At 41.9% G+C, this 20,139-nt stretch overlaps 1 protein-coding gene across 2 annotated transcripts; it reads left to right on the plus strand.

Annotated features, from left to right (window-relative positions):
- The first annotated feature begins 6,788 nt into the window (after positions 1 to 6,788).
- Positions 6,789 to 19,861, plus strand: LRRC59 (leucine rich repeat containing 59). Of its 2 annotated transcripts, none has more exons than XM_033961718.1 (8): positions 6,789 to 6,908; positions 7,208 to 7,316; positions 10,651 to 10,710; positions 11,645 to 11,803; positions 14,936 to 15,040; positions 15,138 to 15,210; positions 15,998 to 16,171; positions 16,526 to 19,861. In XM_033961718.1, the coding sequence occupies exons 2-8, from the start codon at positions 7,212 to 7,214 to the stop codon at positions 16,768 to 16,770; spliced, it is 921 nt and encodes a 306-aa protein (XP_033817609.1). In that variant the 5' UTR covers positions 6,789 to 6,908; positions 7,208 to 7,211; the 3' UTR covers positions 16,771 to 19,861. The 2 variants fall into 2 exon arrangements, with proteins under 2 accessions (XP_033817609.1, XP_033817608.1); XM_033961717.1 differs by having other exon boundaries at positions 6,825 to 7,060.
- The last annotated feature ends 278 nt before the right edge of the window (positions 19,862 to 20,139 follow it).

A 20,139-nucleotide genomic window follows, 5' to 3' on the forward strand; every position in this document is an offset into this window, starting at 1 on the left:
CATGCTATGTTTTGTCATACAAGACTAAGAATGTTATAAGGCCCCTGTATCGCTCCATGGTGTGATCTCATCTGGAGTACTGCTTTCAATTCTGATCTCCTTATCTCAAGAAGGAAACATTGGTGCTAGAAAAGGTTCAAAGAAGAGCGACCAAGGTGATAAAGGGGATGGAACTCCTCTCATATGAGGAAAGACTAAAACGGTTAGGGCTCTTCAACTTGGAAAAGAGACGGCTGAGGTGAGATAGGATTGAAGTCTATAAAATTCTGAGTGTTGTAGAATGGGTACAAGTGGATCGATTTTTCACTCCGTCAAAAATTACAAAGACTAGAGGATGTTCAATGAAGTTACATAGTAACATAGTAGATGACGGCAGATAAAGACCCGAATGGTCTGCCCAACCTGATTCAATTTAAATTTTTTTTTTTTTCTTCTTAGCTATTTCTGGGCGAGAATCCAAAGCTTTTCCCGGTACTGTGCTTGGGTTCCAACTGCCGAAATCTCTGTTAAGACTTACTCCAGCCCATCTACACCCTCCCAGCCATTGAAGCCCTCCCCTGCCCATCCTCCTCCAAACGGCCATGCACAGACACAGACCGTACAAGTCTGCCCAGTAACTTGCCTAGTTCAATCTTTAATATTATTTTCTGATTCTAAATCTTCTGTGTTCATCCCACGCTTCTTTGAACTCAGTCACAGTTTTACTCTCCACCACCTCTCTCGGGAGCGCATTCCAGGCATCCACCACCCTCTCCGTAAAGTAGAATTTCCTAACATTGCCCCTGAATCTACCACCCCTCAACCTCAAATTATGTCCTCTGGTTTTACCATTTTCCTTTCTCTGGAAAATATTTTGTTCTACGTTAATACCCTTTAAGTATTTGAACGTCTGAATCATATCTCCCCTGTCTCTCCTTTTCTCTAGGGTATACATATTCAGGGCTTCCAGTCTCTCCTCATACGTCTTCTGGCGCAAGCCTCCTATCATTTTCGTCGCCCTCCTCTGGACCGCCTCAAGTCTTCTCACGTCTTTCGCCAGATACGGTCTCCAAAACTGAACACAATACTCCAAGTGGGGCCTCACCAATGACCTGTACAGGGGCATCAACACCTTCTTCCTTCTACTGACTACGCCTCTCTTTATACAGCCCAGAATCCTTCTGGCAGCAGCCACTGCCTTGTCACACTGTTTTTTCGCCTTTAGATCTTCGGACACTATCACCCCAAGGTCCCTCTCCCCGTCCGTGCATATAAGCTTCTCTCCTCCCAGCATATACGGTTCCTTCCTATTATTAATCCCCAAATGCATTACTCTGCATTTCTTTGCATTGAATTTTAGTTGCCAGGCTTTAGACCATTCCTCTAACTTTTGCAGATCCTTTTTCATATTTTCCACTCCCTCTACGGTGTCTACTCTGTTACAAATCTTGGTATCATCTGCAAAAAGGCACACTTTTCCTTCTAACCCTTCAGCAATGTCACTTACATACATATTGAACAGGATTGGCCCCAGCACCGAACCCTGAGGGACTCCACTAGTCACCTTTCCTTCCTTCAAGCGACTTCCATTAACCACCACCCTCTGGCGTCTGTCCGACAGCCAGTTTCTGACCCAGTTCACCACTTTGGGTCCTAACTTCAGCCCTTCAAGTTTGTTCAACAGCCTCCTATGAGGAACTGTATCAAAGGCTTTGCTGAAATCCAAGTAAATTACATCTAGCATATGTCCTCAATCCAGCTCTCTGGTCACCCAATCAAAAAATTCAATCAGGTTCGTTTGGCACGATTTACCTTTTGTAAAGCCATGTTGCCTCGGATCCTGTAACAGGGAAATACTTTTAAAACCAATAGGAGGAAAATTTTTTTCACTCAGAGAATAGTTAAGGTCTGGAACGTGTTGCCAGAAGATGTGGTAAGAGAGGATAGCGTAGCTGGTTTTAAGAAAGGTTTGGACAAGTTCCTGGAGGAAAAGTCCATAGTTTGTTATTAAGAAAGATATGGGGGAAGCCAAGTATTTCCTTCGGAGGTGGGCAATCTCGGTCCTTGAGTTTACAGGATTTCCTCAAAGTCAAGTTTACAGGATTTCCTCAAAGAATATGCATGAGATCTATTTGCATAGGGTTACCAGACGTCCGGATATACCTGGACATGTCCGAACAGCTTTTCAAAACTCAGCACTTCGTCCGGGTTTTGAAAAGCAGATTGCATCAGAAGGACAGGCTGAGAGGGCAGGGTTAGGGGCAAGGCTGAGGCGTGGCGTAGGCATAATGGGGTGGGGATGGATGGAATTGGGCGGGTCTATGGGTGCGGATTTTACGTAATTAAAATCTGGTAACCCCATATTTGCATGCACTGCCTCCATTGTATGCAAATAGATTTCATGCATATTCATTGGAGATATCCTGAAAACCCGACTGGATTGCAGCCCTTGTTGCCTCCATTGCATGCAAATAGATTTCATGCATATTCATTGGAGAAATCCTGAAAACCCGACTGGATTACAGCCCTTGTTGCCTCCATTGCATGCAAATAGATTTCATGCATATTCATTGGAGAAATCCTGAAAACCCGACTGGATTGCAGCCCTTGTTGCCTCCATTGTATGCAAATAGATTTCATGCATATTCATTGGAGATATCCTGAAAACCCGACTGGATTGCAGCCCTTGTTGCCTCCATTGCATGCAAATAGATTTCATGCATATTCATTGGAGAAATCCTGAAAACCCGACTGGATTGCAGCCCTTGTTGCCTCCATTGCATGCAAATAGATTTCATGCATATTCATTGGAGAAATCCTGAAAACCCGACTGGATTGCAGCCCTTGTTGCCTCCATTGCATGCAAATAGATTTCATGCATATTCATTGGAGAAATCCTGAAAACCCGACTGGATTGCAGCCCTTGTTGCCTCCATTGCATGCAAATAGATTTCATGCATATTCATTGGAGAAATCCTGAAAACCCGACTGGATTGCAGCCCTTGTTGCCTCCATTGCATGCAAATAGATTTCATGCATATTCATTGGAGAAATCCTGAAAACCCGACTGGATTGCAGCCCTTGTTGCCTCCATTGCATGCAAATAGATTTCATGCATATTCATTGGAGATATCCTGAAAACCCGACTGGATTGCAGCCCTTGTTGCCTCCATTGCATGCAAATAGATTTCATGCATATTCATTGGAGATATCCTGAAAACCCGACTGGATTGCAGCCCTTGTTGCCTCCATTGCATGCAAATAGATTTCATGCATATTCATTGGAGAAATCTTGAAAACCCGACTGGATTGCAGCCCTTGTTGCATGCTTCTGCCTATCACCTCTTAACTTCATCCTATGCCCTCTCATTCAGGAGCTTCCTTTCAAATGAAAGAGACTTGCCTCATGCGCAGTCATGCCACGTAGGTATTTAAACCTTTCTATAAAAACTATATGATGGCCTCCTGGCTACTCAAGCAGCCAAACTAGACAACCAAATCGCCAATCTACTGACGGCATCCCTCGACTACAAGACTTTTAGAAAAGAAATAAAGACCATACTCTTCAAGAAAGCCCTGAAAAAAAGAAATAATACCGCAAGTCTCAAACTCCACCTCTCACTAAAGCCAACTACCCCAAACAAATAACCTTACCCATTTCTTACTCTTTTTGAAAATGACCAATTTTTTTTTTTTTTTTGTAAGTTCTTGTTGCAATACATCTTGGATAATTCTTTTGTAATCCGCCTTGAACTGCAAGGTAATGGCGGAATAGAAATCCCTAATGTAATGTAATGTAATAATATGTTTCAAGTTTTTATTTGTATTTGATGAATCGCTTATTCAAGTTACTAAGCGATTTACAACTTCATAAAACAAGTTTATATAAGTAAGCAAAATAACTTAAAACTAACAGTTTTGAGACATACATGAAACGTGAAGGATATAGGGGTAAAGTTACATCTTCATAGCTTAGGAAAATAGACAAAAAAATCAAGGAAAATACAATGGGATGGGTAAATAAAACTGAACCATAATACCTTCATCTAGAAGAAAGAAAGTTAAAGATTGAATGTGTCTTTAAAGAGGTAACATTTTAGAAGTTTTTTGAATTGACTAAGGTCTTTTTCTTCTCTAATATGCTGGGAAAGAGCATTCCACAATTGGGGAGCCATTACTGAGAACATATCATGTCTTCTAGTGCCTATGATTTTTATGATGGGACCATTAGGAGGTTTTGGGCCGTCGATCGAAGAAACCGGGAAGTATTGTGGGGGATGAGCATTCTATTGATGAATTGTGGTTCTTTAAAGATTAAAGTTTGAAATACAAGAAGTAATATTTTGAAAGTAATGCGGTGACTAATTGGGAGCCAATGTGAGTTAATCAGTAGGGGGGTGACATGATCATATTTTTTACCGTTGTGTATAAGTTTAGCAGCCATGTTTTGAATTATCAAAGGTGTCTTTTTTCCTTTTGTGTAATGTTAATTAATAGAGAGTTGCAATAGTTGAGTTTGGCAATGACCAAAGAGTGAATTAATATATTAATTGATTTCGGCTCGAGGAATTTGGAAATTGAACGTATCATACGTAGTTTGTAAAAACACAGTTTGACTGTATTACTTATATGATCACGGAACGAGACTTTATCATCAATGATAACGCCTAAGATTTTTAAAGAAGTCACTGACTCTAAATGGATATTGTTAAGGGAAAATGGAATGCTCAAGTGTATGTCTTTTTTCCACGGGAAGAGCAGTGATTTTGTTTTTTGGATGTTTAAGGCTATCCCCCTTTCCCATCTTTCCTCCAAAGTATATATATTGAGATTAGAGAATGACACGGTGACAAAATTCATCACCGTTCCCGTCCCCACGGATAACCGCGGGAAACCATCTTCATGTCATTCTTTAAGGAGAGAGGGAAGAATCAGAGTATGAATGGCCACAACCACTGACCCGCAAGCTTTGCTTTGAAGAATGCTGGTATAGAAGGACTGAGGTTGAAACAGACACTACAGAATGACAGTCTCTGGTATCCAGAGCAGATATTGTGATGTCATAATGCCTCATTCCACCAGTGCCTAAGAGCCAATCACATCAGTGATGTCACAATGGCTTCATTATCCTTGGCTCACATAAGAATGAGAGTATGAATGGCCACAACCACTGACCCGCAAGCTTTGCTATGAAGAATGCTGGTGTAGAAGGACCGAGGTTGAAACAGACACTACAGAATGACAGTCTCTGGTATCCAGAGCAGATATTGTGATGTCATAATGCCTCATTCCACCAGTGCCTAAGAGCCAATCACATCAGTGATGTCACAATGGCTTCATTATCCTTGGCTCACATAAGAATCAGAGTATGAATGGCCACAACCACTGACCCACAAGCTTTGCTTTGAAGAATGCTGGTGTAGAAGGACCAAGGTTGAAATAGACACTAGAAAATGACATGGGATTATTTCCCGCGGTTATCCGCGGGGACGGGGACGGTGATGAATTTTGTCACCGTGTCATTCTCTAATTGAGATCTTTAAGTCTGTCCCCATAAGCCTTATGACAAATATCACCGACCATTTTAGTAGCCTTCCTCTGGACTGACTCTTTTTGAAGGTGTGGTCTCCAGAACTAGGGCTACCAGGCGTCTGGATTTACCCAGACAAGTCCTCTTTTTAGAGGACCTATCTGTGCGCCCAGACGACTTTTCAAAACCCAACACTTTGGGCTTTGAAAAGGTTTCAGCTGGGAGTGGCATCGGAAGGGCATCTGTGCATGCATGGATGCAATGTGATGTCATGTGCCACAGTTGCGTATGCGCAGATGCCCTCCAGAGGCTGCTCCGAACAAGTGAACAGGTTGAGGGGTCTGGGCTTGGGGGTGGGAGTGCGATGGGGCGTGACTCGGGTAGAACTGGGCAGGCCTGGGGGCATGGCCATGGGAGGAACTCAATTTCCCCGTCCCGTCCCTATGAGTTTTGTTGCTGTCCCTGTCCCATTCCTGTAAGCTCTGCCTTAATTGCACAAGCCTGGAACACATGATTTTAAAGTGTCTGAAGCTTGTGCAGATGAGGACGGAGCTTAGGCATTGGTGGAATGAGGCATTATGACATCACAGTCTGAGCTCTAGAATGTTGCTACTTATGGTTTTAAAGTGTTTGAGGCTTGTGCAGATGAGGACGGAGCTTAGGCATTGGTGGAATGAGGCATTATAACATCACAATCTGAGCTCTAGAATGTTGCTACTTATGAATTTAAAGTGTCTGAGGCTTGTGCAGATGAGGACGGAGCTTAGGCATTGGTGGAATGAGGCATTATGACATCACAGTCTGAGCTCTAGAATGTTGCTACTTATGATTCTAAAGTGTTTGAGGCTTGTGCAGATGAGGACAGAGCTCAGGCATTGGTGGAATGAGGCATTATGACATCACAATCTGAGCTCTAGAATGTTGCTACATATGATTTTAAAGTGTCTGAGGCTTGTGCGTATGAGGACGGAGCTTAGGCATTGGTGGAATGAGGCATTATGACATCACAGTCTGAGCTCTAGAATAATGCTATTTATGATTCTAAAGTGTTTGAGGCTTGTGCAGATGAGGATGGAGCTTGCAGGAATGGGGCAGAGACAGGAAAATAACTTGCTGGGACGGGAAAGGAAAATGGGTCTCCACGTCATTCTCTACTTCAGGCGACAATGCCTGACGTCATGCTCCCTCGCACTCCGGCCGCCAAGCGTCGCTCTAGGCAGCTTGGACGCCCCCCCCCCCCCCACCGCGAGCTCCCTCTTGTCACCCCCCTCATCGGAGCAGGAGGACTTTGCAGTGACGTGGAGCAGGAAGCGTCGGAGGTAGAACGTGAGCGTCAGGTCCGACGTGGCTTCCCCACCCCCCCCCTACTCAACAGATGTGAAAGCGAAACGTGTCGGGGGTTAGTAGATGAGCTTCTCTGTCTCGTGCACGTCAGCGCCGCGCGGGACCCCCAGACTCTGCGAATTTTATCTTATGTTTTGTTCCCCCCCTTTTGGTTTGACTTTTTAGCTTAGTTTTCGGAAGCCGACTTATAACCCATTAGGCGTTCAGGTACGCGAAGTCCCTGCCCTGGAGAGCTTACCTGTTAAGTGTGTCCACCTGGGGCGAGATCTCGCGCTTCTCGGCCTGCCTTGCGAAGCCCTGATTGGTTGCCTCGAGCGGTGACGGCGCTTTCGTTCTTTTTCTCGTTGCCCGCAGGACCATGGCGAAAGCTGCCGGGAAGGGCGTGAACCTGAAGGACAAGCTGGACGGCAACGAGCTGGACCTGAGCCTGTGCGGCCTGAACGAAGTTCCAGTGAAAGAGCTGGTTAGTAACGGTGCCAGTGGCCGAGCTGGACTCCTTAGGGACGATTTCATAAGACTAGATTCAACGGTGTGATTGAGGAATCAATTCCATCGTTTAATTTGATTTGAGGTTTTGGAAGTTTGTAAATTTCCTAAAAGAACACGTTTATTTTGTAAAATCTGGGACCCTTATATACAAAAATTATCCTCGAAAGCAAGAAGTATGATTCTTAATACTTTATATTAAATTTAAGTAAATGTTTTTAGTATTTTTATTTATTTGGTATTTCATGTCACCTTTCATTCTAGGGTAGGGAGGGAAATAGGAATGATGATTTTAATATATGTTAAATTACTTGAAATGTATTTCTGTTTAATTCATTTATTATAATATAATAATATTTAAAAACAATCTAAAGTAATAAGGGGGGATATAGGAAAAATAGATTAGGTATATAGAAATATATTTTGGAGGAATGATAAAATATGTATGCAAATGTTTTATTATGAATTCAATTGTAAGTAATTTATCTTTGTATCATATTATTGTATATTTATTTGATTCCTTCCAATAAAATGTTATAACATAAATGTGTGGATCCACTCAGGGGTCTCAAAGTCACTCCTTGAGGGCCGCAATCCGGTCAGGTTTTCAGGATTTTCCCGATGAATATGCATGAGATATATGTGCATGCACTGCTTTCATTGCATATTCATTGGGGAAATCGTAAAAACCCAACTGGATTGCGGCCCTCAAGGAGGGACTTTGAGATCCCTGCCAGAGACTGAATCCTGGCTAATGTATTATGAATACAGTTTGCTCTGTTTAGTTGCAAGGATTCAAGACTGTGAAGGTAGACTCGGGGGGAGATGGTAATATAGTAACATAGTAAATGTCAGCAGATGAAGATTTGCAAGGGTCCATCCAGTCTGCCTAACAAGGTGGCCAGCCAGAGTTGAATCTGGCGCTCTACACAAGTTTCTCTTCGTAATTAAACGCTGATAAACATAGTAGATGATGGCAGATAAACACCCGAATGGTCCATCCAGTCTGCCCAATCTGATTCAATCTAAAAATGTGTTGGGGGGGGGGGGTTTCTTAGCTATTTCTGGGCAAGAATCCAAATCTCTGCCCAGTACTGTGCTTAGGTTTCGACTACTGAAGTCTCTGTCAAAGCAAAACTCCAGCCCATTTAACCATCTCAACCATTGAAGCCCTCACCAGCCCATCCTCCACCAAATGGCCATATACAGACTGTGCAAGTCTGTCCAGTACTGGACTTAGTTCTTCAATATCTACCTTTTTTTTAACTATTATTTTCTGATTCTAGATCCTCTGTGTTCATCCCACGCTTTTTTGAACTCTGTCGCCGTCTTCATCTCCACCACCTCTCTCAGGAGTGCATTTCAGGCATCCACTACCCTCTCCATAAAGAATTCCCTTACATTGTTCTTGAGTCTACCACCCCTCAATCTCTGGTTTTACCATTTTCCTTTCTCTGAAAAAGATTTTGTTCTACGTTAATACCTTTCAAGTATTTGAACATCTGAATCATATCTCCCCTGTCCCTCCTTACCTCTAAGACAGGGGTAGGGAACTCCAGTCCTCGAGAGCCGTATTCCAGTTGGGTTTTCAGGATTTCCCCAATGAATATGCATTGAAAGCAGTGCATGCAAATAGATCTCATGCATATTCATTGGGGAAATCCTGAAAACCCGACTGGAATACTGCTCTCTAGGACCAGAGTTCCATACCCCTGCTCTAAGATATACATATTCAGGGCTTCCAGTCTCTCCTCATACATCTTTTGGCGTAAACCTCATCATTTTTGTTGCCCTCCTCTAGACCGCTTCAAGTCTTTTTGTGTCCTTCACCTGATACAGTCTCCAAAACTGAACACAATGCTCCAAGTGGGGCTAAGAGCGTACTTTCCCAGCAACAGTGCCATGGGCAATACAGGGAGGACTGGGATGAGGAGGGCTCTATATTAATGCCTTTACTTTCTCAGTCTGGGTCCTCAGTAGCAAGAGATACTGCTTCATGTCTAGGGGGGCCGGATCCGACTCGTCTGTGTGCAGGCTGTTTAAGCCCTCAGTGGTTTTGGAGTTAATCACAGAATCATTCCAGGAATGATTCCGCAGTCCTCACCTGCTTAGTGCTCGCTTATGAGCAGCACAAAAGCTCAGACTACATGATTCCCCTCTCAAGACAGTACAGAAATGCTAATGGACTGTGGCCAATGCCTTGGCAAAGCTCTTTTCAATTGATGCTGAATTTAACTAGCTCTTTGTTTCACTGAAAGTGGATTTCATGGTGGCACAGGTTACCAAGTGTGCCTCCCTTCCCAGTGAAGGCGTATGGCAGGGGTGTCCAATGTCGGTCCTCGAGGGCCGCAATCCAGTCGGGTTTTCAGGATTTCCCCAATGAATATGCATGAGATCTGTGTGCATGCACTGCTTTCAATGCATATTCATTGGGGAAATCCTGAAAACCTGACTGGATTGCGGCCCTCGAGGACCGACATTGGACACCCCTGGCGTATGGTATTAAAAGATGCCCAGGACTACAGACTGGATTTTATTCTTAAGCTATTTGAAGCTGCAACCTCAAGTTTAAAAGCAGCTGCAGTTGTGCCGTGATTTGGAGGCAGTGGCCAGGAGGGATCACCAGTTTCTAATGTTTGAATGGATTATGTAGCTGATATTCTGTATGAGTTCTAAAAAGATAGAGTTCCTATGAGCATCGGGAGTAGTGTGGAGCATTCAACGCGCCTCCCTGTGCTAAAAACTGTAGTTGCAGTTTTGTGACAAAGGGGGGGGGATAGTACTTATTGCTCATGAACAAGGTTAAGTGACGGCTATCCCAGGTCTAGCACTTAAACCTGGGAATAATACTTGGGAGTTGCTAAAGTGAAGATGGAACTAAAAAATTGGCTAAAAAAATAGTTCATTGGAACTCTTTACTTTTTTTTAGCAATAGCTAAAAAATGCTATCACAGTTTTGTAAAAAGGGGGAAGGGTATATTTGCTCTTTGGTGCTTCTGTTGACCCAGAGTGGCTGCTAATACAGTATATTGGGCATGATGGACCTTGGTCTGACTCAGGATGGCATGTTTTATGTTGTGCATTCAAACTTTGTCATTGTAGCATTAAAGTTTATTTTCAAAATATGGTCATGTTTAGCTAATTTTAAAAGAGGAATCTGTTTTAGTACTTGTTGAAACAATCCTTCAAATCATTAGTTATTTTATAACAAAACTAAAACAGTAGAACTCTGAGGTAGATGGTGGTAGGATTTAAAAATTTGCCTGTGCAGTTGCAAATATTTTTATTAACTTATCTCTGTTTATTCTCAGGCTGCTTTCCCAAAAGCGACTGTACTGGACTTATCCTGTAACAAACTGACAGCATTACCGGTAAGAAACTCCTTCTCTTCCACCCGATGGTTAACTGGGATATCGTATGGTCATGGTCAGTTGAGCCCAGCCACCTGCACCTTTTCTCCCACCTTACTGCTGAACTGTATCTTTAAATCCTATGCTGTAAGGGGTCTTGTCCTGTCATATCCTATTAAGTATTACCATGCTTTTGACTGCTATCATGCTCCCCTATGCATTGTCCTATCATGTCATGCTCTATATTACTATACCTTGTTCTACGGCTGAGACGGAAGGGAGATATGATTGAAGTCTACAAAATCCTGCGTGGAGTAGAACAGGTAAAAGTGGATCGATTTTTCACTTTGTCAATAATGACAAAGATTAGGGGGACACTCTATGAAGTTACAGGGAAATATTTTTAAAACCAAAAGGAGGAAATTTTATTTTCACTCGGAGAATAGTTAAGCTCTGGAACGCGTTGCCAGAGGTTATGGTAAGAGCAGATAACGTAGCTGGATTTAAGAAAGGTTTGGACAAGTTCCTGGAGGAAAAGTCCATAGTTTGTTATTGAGAAAGACACGGGGGAAGCCATTGCTTGCCCTGGATGGTAGCATGGAATGTTGCTACTCTCTGGGATTCTAGAATCTTGTTACTCTCTGGGATTTCAGAATCTTGCCATTCTTTGAGATTCTGTACGGAATATTGCTACTCCTTGGGTTTTGGCCAGGTACTAGTGACCTGGATTGGCCACCGTAAGAACGGGCTACTGGGATTGATAGACCATTGGTCTGACCCAGTAAGGCTATTCTTATATTTTTATTATGTAAACCCTGTTATGCCTTATTATGTAAATCATGTAAATGTTTTATTATGTATGTAAACTTGTAACCTGTTATGAGCTCTTCCAGAAGGACGGGATATAAATCCAGACAAACAACACTCTCTTTTTCTCTCTCTCCTGGATTCACAGTCAGATTTCTGCAGTTTAACGCACCTGGTGAAACTAGATCTGAGTAAAAATCAGCTTCAGCAGCTTCCTAATGAATTTGGCCGTCTGGTTAATCTGCAGCACCTGGATCTGCTTAACAACCGACTGGTTAATCTGCCTGTTAGCTTCTGTCATCTCAGGGTAAGCGATGATACCCCCTTTTGTTGCATAACGCAGAGCATACTTGTTATTTATGCTGCAAAATCTTTCTAGCATACTGATTGGCCTATTTAGGGACACTTAGTCGAAATGTACAGTTCTCTCCAATTGTTTCACATATTACTGGAAACTAAATGCTGCCACATCTGGCCAGGTAAAAGAATGGAAATCACCTTTCCTGAAGTGTGAACTGGTCTAAATAAAGTGGCTTCAGTATTAAATGCAAGTTTTGGAAGAGGTGACAGACGCACAAAATCATTCATCCCTCGGAACCACACACTCTAGCAGCCAGACTGCATCACCATACATCACCACGCGCATTGCGCTCGAGCCAAGATCGCTTGCTGCAAATACCCTCTTTCAGAGACATCAAATACAAAAGCATCAGGACAAGAATGTTTTCAGTGATGGCTCCCAGGTGGTGGAACGCCCTTCCGAAGGAATTAAAACTAGAAAAGGACACCAGAAAGGAATAAAGACAATCCTCTTCACAGATGACTTTACAATTAATAAGAACATAAGAATAGCCTTACTGGGTCAGGCCAATGGTCCATCAAGCCCAGTAGCCTGTTCTCATGATGACCAATCTAGGTCCCTAGTACCTGGCCAAAACTCAAAGAGTAGCAACATTCCATACAGAATCTCAAAGAATAGCAAGATTCCAGAATCCCAGAGAGTAGCAAGATTCTAGAATCCCAGAGTAGCAACATTCCATGCTACTGATCCAGGGCAAGCAGAGGCTTCCTCCATGTCTTAATAACAGACTAAATAATGCAACATAGAGGAGATAGCTGGCTAGACCCCTCTAGGAACGTGATAGGAACATAGTGCAGAGGATATGACAAACAAAAGCACAGATAACTAGAATTATCAGGAAATTTTGTAAATCCCAAATGAACATAGAACACGATACAGGTGTGCAAATAAGTAGGATGGTAGTATGAACACAGGATGTAGTAAGAACAGAATACATGATACTAATATTATTATATGTATATATAAGTAAGATGATTGATTATGGTATAATTGTGTCTGTATTACTCTTTATTGTAACATCATTACAGAAGCTCATGTAACTGCTCTGAATTGACTTCCCAGTCATTAGTAGCGGTATAGAAGCTTTATCAATAAAAGTATTTTCAGAATCTATAAGGGACCAGTATTTCCATTGCCTCGGACATTATGGTGGAGAATATAGAGCAAAACTAGTCTGGGTTCTATTTATTTATTTATTTCTAAAAATTTCTAGACCGCCTATAACTAAGCAGATAACAATTAAAATATTCACAATAATTGAAAGGACAATACATTTACAAAATGCATTGAATTACATCACAAATCACATAGTAATTCAAATCTTGTACATATCGGGTATATTTCAATGGTTCATACTCAAATAGATGAAGTAATCCGTGTGGGGTTCCACAGGGTTCACCAGTCTCCTGCACTTTTTAATATTTATCTTTTCTCTTTAGCTCGGAGATTATTCTCATTTAGCTTGAAAATATTCAGCTATGCTGATGACATTACTATTGCTGTTCACATCAGTTCTTGTCTCTCAACTTCCAGGAATATTATTCAGGAGATTATTTTTACAGTGAATAATTAGATGAAGGAGTATAAATTAAAATTAATACTGATAAAACAAAAAAATGTTATGCCTCCCCTTCTAATAAAATGATAGAAAGAGAACTGATTGTAGATGGGATAAACTACATTATCGATCCAGAAATTTAAATTTTGGGTGTTTACTTGGACAAGAATTTAACGATGAAACCATTTACAAATGCCTTGGTTAAAAAAAAAAATCTTTTTTCACTCTTTGAAAGTTATGCACGATTAAGGGGCTCCTTTTACAAAAATGCGCTAGCGTTTTTAGCGCACGCTATAGCGCGCACTACCCGAAAAACTACCAAAGGCGGTAGCAACTAGTGCGCGCAGCATTTTAGTGTGCACTATTCCGCGTATTAAGGCCCTAATGCACCTTTGTAAAAGGAGCCCTAAGTCTTTCTTTTTAGTCCATTGCATTCAGAATACTGGTCCAATCTCTGGTACTTAGTATACTGGACTACTGTTATTCAGTTCACTTGACAGGTCTTCAGTCAAATTTGCATAGATTGCACAAAATCCAGAATGCGGTAGTGCGTCTAATTTTTGATTTGAAGAATCAGATCATGTTACTCCATACTACAGACAACACCATTGGTTGCCTTTTGAGGCCAGGGCTTGGTTTAAATTTGGACACTCTGTTATAAAGCCACACATGGTCAGGCATCTGGTTATTTACTATTTTTTAAGGCGGTTCGTCCACTAAGGATAACTTCATTGTTTATATTCCCTCCAATACTAGGATGTCTTTATAAGAAATTTTTGCATCAAACAATTGCTAGTTGGGATTCGGAACTGCGTATTTTGTTTGCTTCTTCGATTTCATATATACATTTCCGAAAATGATTTTAGACATCTCTTTTTGTAAAATTCTTAGGAAAGCAATGAAGATGATATTTTTCTTGTTTTTCACTGTGATGTACAGTCTCTTGATGATGTAAACCGCATTGATTTGGAAGGTATTGCAGTCTAGAAATAATAATAATAATTTTATTTTTGTATACCGCCACACCACATAGTCCTAGGCGGTTCATATATAGAACTGTGCAATCAGTCAATAAAATACAATTAACTTAAAAATACATTAAAATCAGATTAAGATAAACATTTTAAAATATCAATATACAGTTTACCAATCAAAATTGAAACTTCAATTTACAAATTTACCAAATAACTGTTTTCAGTAGTTTCCTAAAAGACATAAGAATGAGCATGAAAAATAATGGTACATAACCATGAATTCATTTTGCCTGCCTGAAATGCAAATAGTTTGTGAAAAAAATCTCTTATCGGCAGGATTTTATGGTTGGATAAACAAACAAATAATGTCCTCGAGTGATGTATTGTATTATAATGTAATTCACTTAAAATAGTGCATATTATCTATCCCACTAAGTATTTGTTGTCTATTCGTTTCCTTGGTTTTCTAGGGAATGGGAAAGATTGCGTTCCTCTTGGCACAGTTAATGTTGCTTGTGTGTGATGGTCTCTGCTTTCTTCCTGTAGAACCTGAAGTGGCTGGATTTAAAGGATAATCCTCTAGATCCTATTTTGGCCAAAGTGGCTGGAGACTGCCTGGATGAGAAGCAGTGTAAACAGTGCGCTGCTGGGGTAAGTAGCAGTATTGTCAGAAGGCTGGGGTGGGCAATGGGTAACATTTGACCAGTCTATTACCATTTCTCTCTGCTTCTTACCTGTGTCTTCCAAGGTTCTGCAGTACCTGAAAATTATGCAGTCAGATAAGGACAGAGAACGGCAGCGCCAACTTCAGGCTGAGCGAGGTAAGCATGGACCGTGGCACTGCTGCTTAGATCCAACTTGGGAACGCAAATGAGTTTCAGCACCTCTTATCTTTTACTTTATTGGCATGCACCTTAGCTGTGTTATCAAGCAGCAGTCTGTTGTGGAAATATATCTGAAGCTTAAGAAACGTGGGGATTGTCGCTCATTTTTTTCCCACTTCATCACTGCCTGTTCTCAATCCAGTCTTCAGGATATCCACAATGAAACTTGCATGAGGTCAATTTGGATACGGTGGAAGGACTGCATGCAAACCGACCTCATGTATATTCATTATGGGCATCCTGAAAACCTGACTGTCTGGTGTGCCTTAAAGATGATCGAGAACCCCTGAAGCTGAGACAGAGTCAGGCAGTGGGTACTGGTCTATTTCATAACTGCAGGGATTGATTGTATATGCTGCTGGACAGCTATTCCTTCAAAAAATAAATTTCTGTTGAGAATTCCTCTAGGAGAGCATGCTGTAAAGACCTGGTCAGCCCTTTCTGATTTAAGCACTTAAATACATGTCAACATTTAGAACTTCAGCTCTTGACAGGTAGCTAATGTAACTCCTCCAGAGTGATTATATATGATCACTTGATCCTGCCCCAGCACGATTCATGCACTTGTATATTCTGGAGGATTTGCAGCCACCAAAAGCAGACAAGTTGGCCAGGAAAGTCAGTGTTGTACCTTGAGGAATAGAGAGGGACAGTGAAACAAAGACCATACTGTATCTGGAAGGGGTTTAGGGTAAACTCTTTCCTGTCTGCTCTCTTCCATCAGAGCTAAAGAAGAAACTTGAAGCAGAACAACGGACAAGAGAGGCACAAGAACGTGAGCTGCGGCGGCGGGAGAAAGCACAAGAGAAGGAACGCAGGAGACGGGAATATGATGCACTCAGAACTGCACAACAGGTGCTAGAAAAGAAAACGGAGAAAAGAAACCAAAAGAATCACAGTGAGTTGTGTGGTTTTTTTTTTTTTGTTTGTTTTATTCCATATCCTCATTTGGACAGGTTGGCATTGGGGTGAAGTATGAAAGGGCAAGATAGCTGTAGGCTTTTGTATGGCTAGGTTAGTTTTGGATTTAATGTACCACTTTTCATTTTACTGCTAACAAAAGCCTAGCTAAGCAGTGGGTGTACAAAGAGTATGTAACCACTCTCTGCTGTGTACAAGGAAAAAGTGGAGTAAGGGATTATGGTAGGCTTTGTGTGTGAGTAGGTGCAATGAATTGGCTTTTGTATACATTCTGGGGGTACTGGTCCCTGTGATTTTTTTTTTTTTTCTCTTCTTATTTTCCCCCACCTAGAGTCTTCACGGCCTGTGCAGAAGTCCCAGCAAGTGCATCACGGTCACTCCTGGCTGGGGATTCTAGTGCGACTGGTTCTCTGCTTGCTCCTGTGCGTCTTGACCTCCGTGGTCGTGTGTCGGGTCACAGCACTTCAGCATCAGCCTTTGTGCGAAGGCCTAAATGCACTCTGTGAGCATGTGCTAACCATGGTTCAAAGCCACAAGATTGTGCAGAGGGTCCTCCAGCAGACTTTGCAGCATTGAATGGGGTGTACACCCTGCTCCTGCCTTGCTGTGGAACCACCCATGAGTGCAATCACTTTCAGCAGTATTGAACCTCAGACCTGTCTACTTAACGGACTCTACACCAGTTTTCAGTACCAGTTGCCTTGCAGAAGTCAGTCTGCCTTAGTTCACGAGTCTTAATGAACAGCGTTCCTGGTCTGCTGTTTAAAAAATAAGGCTGTGCTCTTAATTATATTCTCCCTTTTTGCAACAGAAACTTGAGTGACCAGCCTCTGCTAGGGCTGGTGATGCTGTTGGAAGCATGAAGTGCTCGTCCTGCAACCATTTATCTGTTTGTAGTCTGCTTTTTTTTTGTTGCCAAGGCAAGGGCTCTAAAGCTCAAGTTAGCTTCCCTGGTTTAATCACCACCTCTGCCCTACTATTCAGGAAGCAGAGTCATGTGAATTTGCTTTGTAAATTAAAAAGGTACATTATTCTCTTCAACTCTGACTATTTGCCAGTACAGGCAGACACCAGCCAGCAGTAACAATAATTTGTAAAACTAAACACAGTTTCAGCTGTTGCTTTATTAATTCCATTGAAGGGTACCCTTAGCATTAATGTGTTTACTAATTGATAAAAGTTTATAACTAGCAGGTAAGAAGGTGAACAGTTACCAAAGAGGTGTTTTGTTTTCAGCCTATGGCTCAAAACTTGTGTTATGCCCATCAACCAGCAGGTGGAGATAGAGAGCTTTGCCATAAAGGCTAGTGTGTAGCTAGCTGCTCTTAATTACTATGATTCAGTAAATAGCACTGGAAAGATCTTTTTTTGGTCAGAAATAAAGCAGACTTTCAAAAGGTGTAATTCTCAGCATCACATGAACTCTGGGTGAGTTACATCGGCGTTGTGTAAGTAATCTCTCCTTTACTATTAGGGTAGCATTAGTAGAACCTGTTGAACACTGAGGCAGTGTGCAAAATACCTTTGCTATACCCCTGAACCCCCCCTGTTCTGATTCTTCAGTAGGACTGAATGTCCTAAAGGAAGCTTTGCCATATGGGTGAATTTCCTTGTGAAAAAGTCAGGGTTGAAAATATCAAAAACCGAGAAAGCCAGACAAGAGCTATGGTTGTATCAATAAAGACTAGTCTGTAAAGTGTGACCCGATAAGACTATATGAAAATAAGCTCAGAGATATGAAACTCTGAAGGGAAGGCTGTTAAACCTCCCTGAGAAGAGTTCACCTTCCAGTCATTGCAACTTCACAAGTCCAGATCACACTTCAAAGACTCCAAAGTAGTAAGATTAAAGTCCTTATCACTTGCAAAAAATAGTATTTTTTCCTCTCTACTTTAGCAAACACACTGCCACCACTAAATTCACTTATCTTTTAAATGTGGTTTTGGGAGAATTTGGCAGGCTCAGCGGCTATGTCATTGCATTGCTGTGAGCTCTCAAATTGGCCACTGTTCTGTTGCAGCTTGTTTCCTTACACACTAAGACTTAGCTGGCAGTAATTGTTACATCTGACTCAGTTTTCAGAACTACACCCTAATTCTTTAGTAACTCTGTTCTTGCCAAGGTTTGTGTTATTGTGCCACCAGATTTAATTTGTAAAAGCACTTGTAGCTCCTAGTCTGCTTCCCAAAGGGCCACAAGGTAGCTAATCTCAGAGCAGCAGATTAAGACTGTGTTTTTGTCTCACGGGTTTGCAGGAGCTTCTGCTTTCTTGATGCTCTCTGCCATACTGGAGGAGGGGAACATTCCCTCTGAACAAGGTGATGATCCAAGTGCAGCTAGCCTTTTTTATTATTATTATAAAAAGGAGCTATCTGTGTTTCTTACTAAAGATCTAGAAATTCTTAATTTCTTCTCTCCTCTTTCTCAGAATATGGCTGTGACCTTTCACATTCATGAAGCCATGCAAGAGTTCATTTCTGCATAATGGGATAACCTGATGCCAGCCTGAAGGTGGAGGCAGGGTATGCCCCGCCTTTATCCTCTTTTCCTTGCTGATTTACATAAGGTCCAGCTTCCTAGGGTAGTTATTTTGGTTATTGCTGTAACCCCCCCCAAAAAAAAAATAAAAAAAAAATATATATATATATCATTGCAGTGGGAAGGTAGGTGCTGCTCTAAACAATGTACAAGATCACCGAGTGGAAGCTTTGTTGCTTCAGGTGATGAGTGGTAGCTCCTATGCTGAAAGCAAGTGTCTCTTAACGGTGCAGCAAGAGTCTACATCTGGGAATCTCCTGAAGTTCCTCCCCTCCTGGGAGGAGGTTTGTCGTATTTAGCTGATGCACTTGGTTAGAGCTTCTGCTAAACTCTCTGCAAGATGGTGGCTGTGGCTTGGATATTGGGCAACAGAGGCTGCCTTAAAGTCCAGAATGGCCAGGCTACCATGCAGAGGGAAATGTATATTTGGTGACGATCTGGAGATACCGGTTAAAAGACCTACTGTAGGAGACTCAAAGCTTAAGGTGCCATATCAAGCAGCCCAGGCTTACTTCTGTTTCCAGGCTGCAAAACATGATAGGTTGGCGAAATCCCCTTCCCAACAAAGACAGTCTTCTTTTGGGGTGAAAAACGGATTTCTAGAGCATCCAGTGCCACCCATGCCTCACTCCTCAGACATGAATAGGTGGATGCATGTCAAGATTGACAAGGAGTGGACCAAAATTGCATTAGACTAGTGGCTCTTAGAAATAATCAAAGGATGATTAAGTTGTCAACCCATCCCTCATTATGAGTGGGATCAGGAAGCATTTACTTTGTTTCCAAAATGGCAGGATCCATTCATCCATTGCTGAACTTCAAACATGTTAATAAGACACTCGGTAGTTCAGCACTTCAGAATAGAAACCTTATGCTTTGTAACAGCATCGGTTCCATCCAGAAAACGCCTAAATTCCCTGGATCTCAGGAAAGTATATTTTCCCCATTTTTAGAGGGTGACCAGCGCCAGTTTTCTTTTTCAGCCAAAACCAAATCTGTGGCTGAAATTTGCCACTTGGTTTTGGCCAAAATTGAAACGGGCCCAGTTTGTGCACCATATTTGGAAGTCACCAGTGCTCTATCTTTTCATTTTTAGTTCCAGGAAGCTCTGGAATGCATTGCCAGAGGTTGTGTTTGAGTGGATAGCATAGCTGGTTTTAAGAAAAATTTGGACAATTTCCTGGAGGAAAAGTCCATAGTCTGTTATTGAGAAAGACACAGGGGAAGCCACTGCTTGCCCTGGATCGGTAGTATGGAATGTTGCTACTATTTGGGATTCTAGAATCTTGTTACTCTTTGGGTTTTGGCCAGGCACTAGGGACCTGGATTGGCCACTGAGCTTGATGGACCATTGGTCTGATCCAGTAAGGCTATTCTTATGGGTTTGTAAAGCCACTATGGCTGATA

This window comes from Geotrypetes seraphini, chromosome 10 (assembly GCF_902459505.1).
Source record: "Geotrypetes seraphini chromosome 10, aGeoSer1.1, whole genome shotgun sequence".
Lineage (NCBI taxonomy): Eukaryota > Metazoa > Chordata > Amphibia > Gymnophiona > Dermophiidae > Geotrypetes > Geotrypetes seraphini.

Coding starts and splice junctions, on each gene's coding strand:
- LRRC59 (XM_033961718.1), top strand. CDS start 7,212: ATGGCGAAAGCTGCCGGGAAGGGCGTGAACCTGAAGGACAAGCTGGAC. Junction 10,711..11,644: donor ACAAACTGACAGCATTACCG/GTAAGAAACTCC, acceptor CTGGATTCACAG/TCAGATTTCTGCAGTTTAAC. Junction 11,804..14,935: donor TTAGCTTCTGTCATCTCAGG/GTAAGCGATGAT, acceptor TTCTTCCTGTAG/AACCTGAAGTGGCTGGATTT.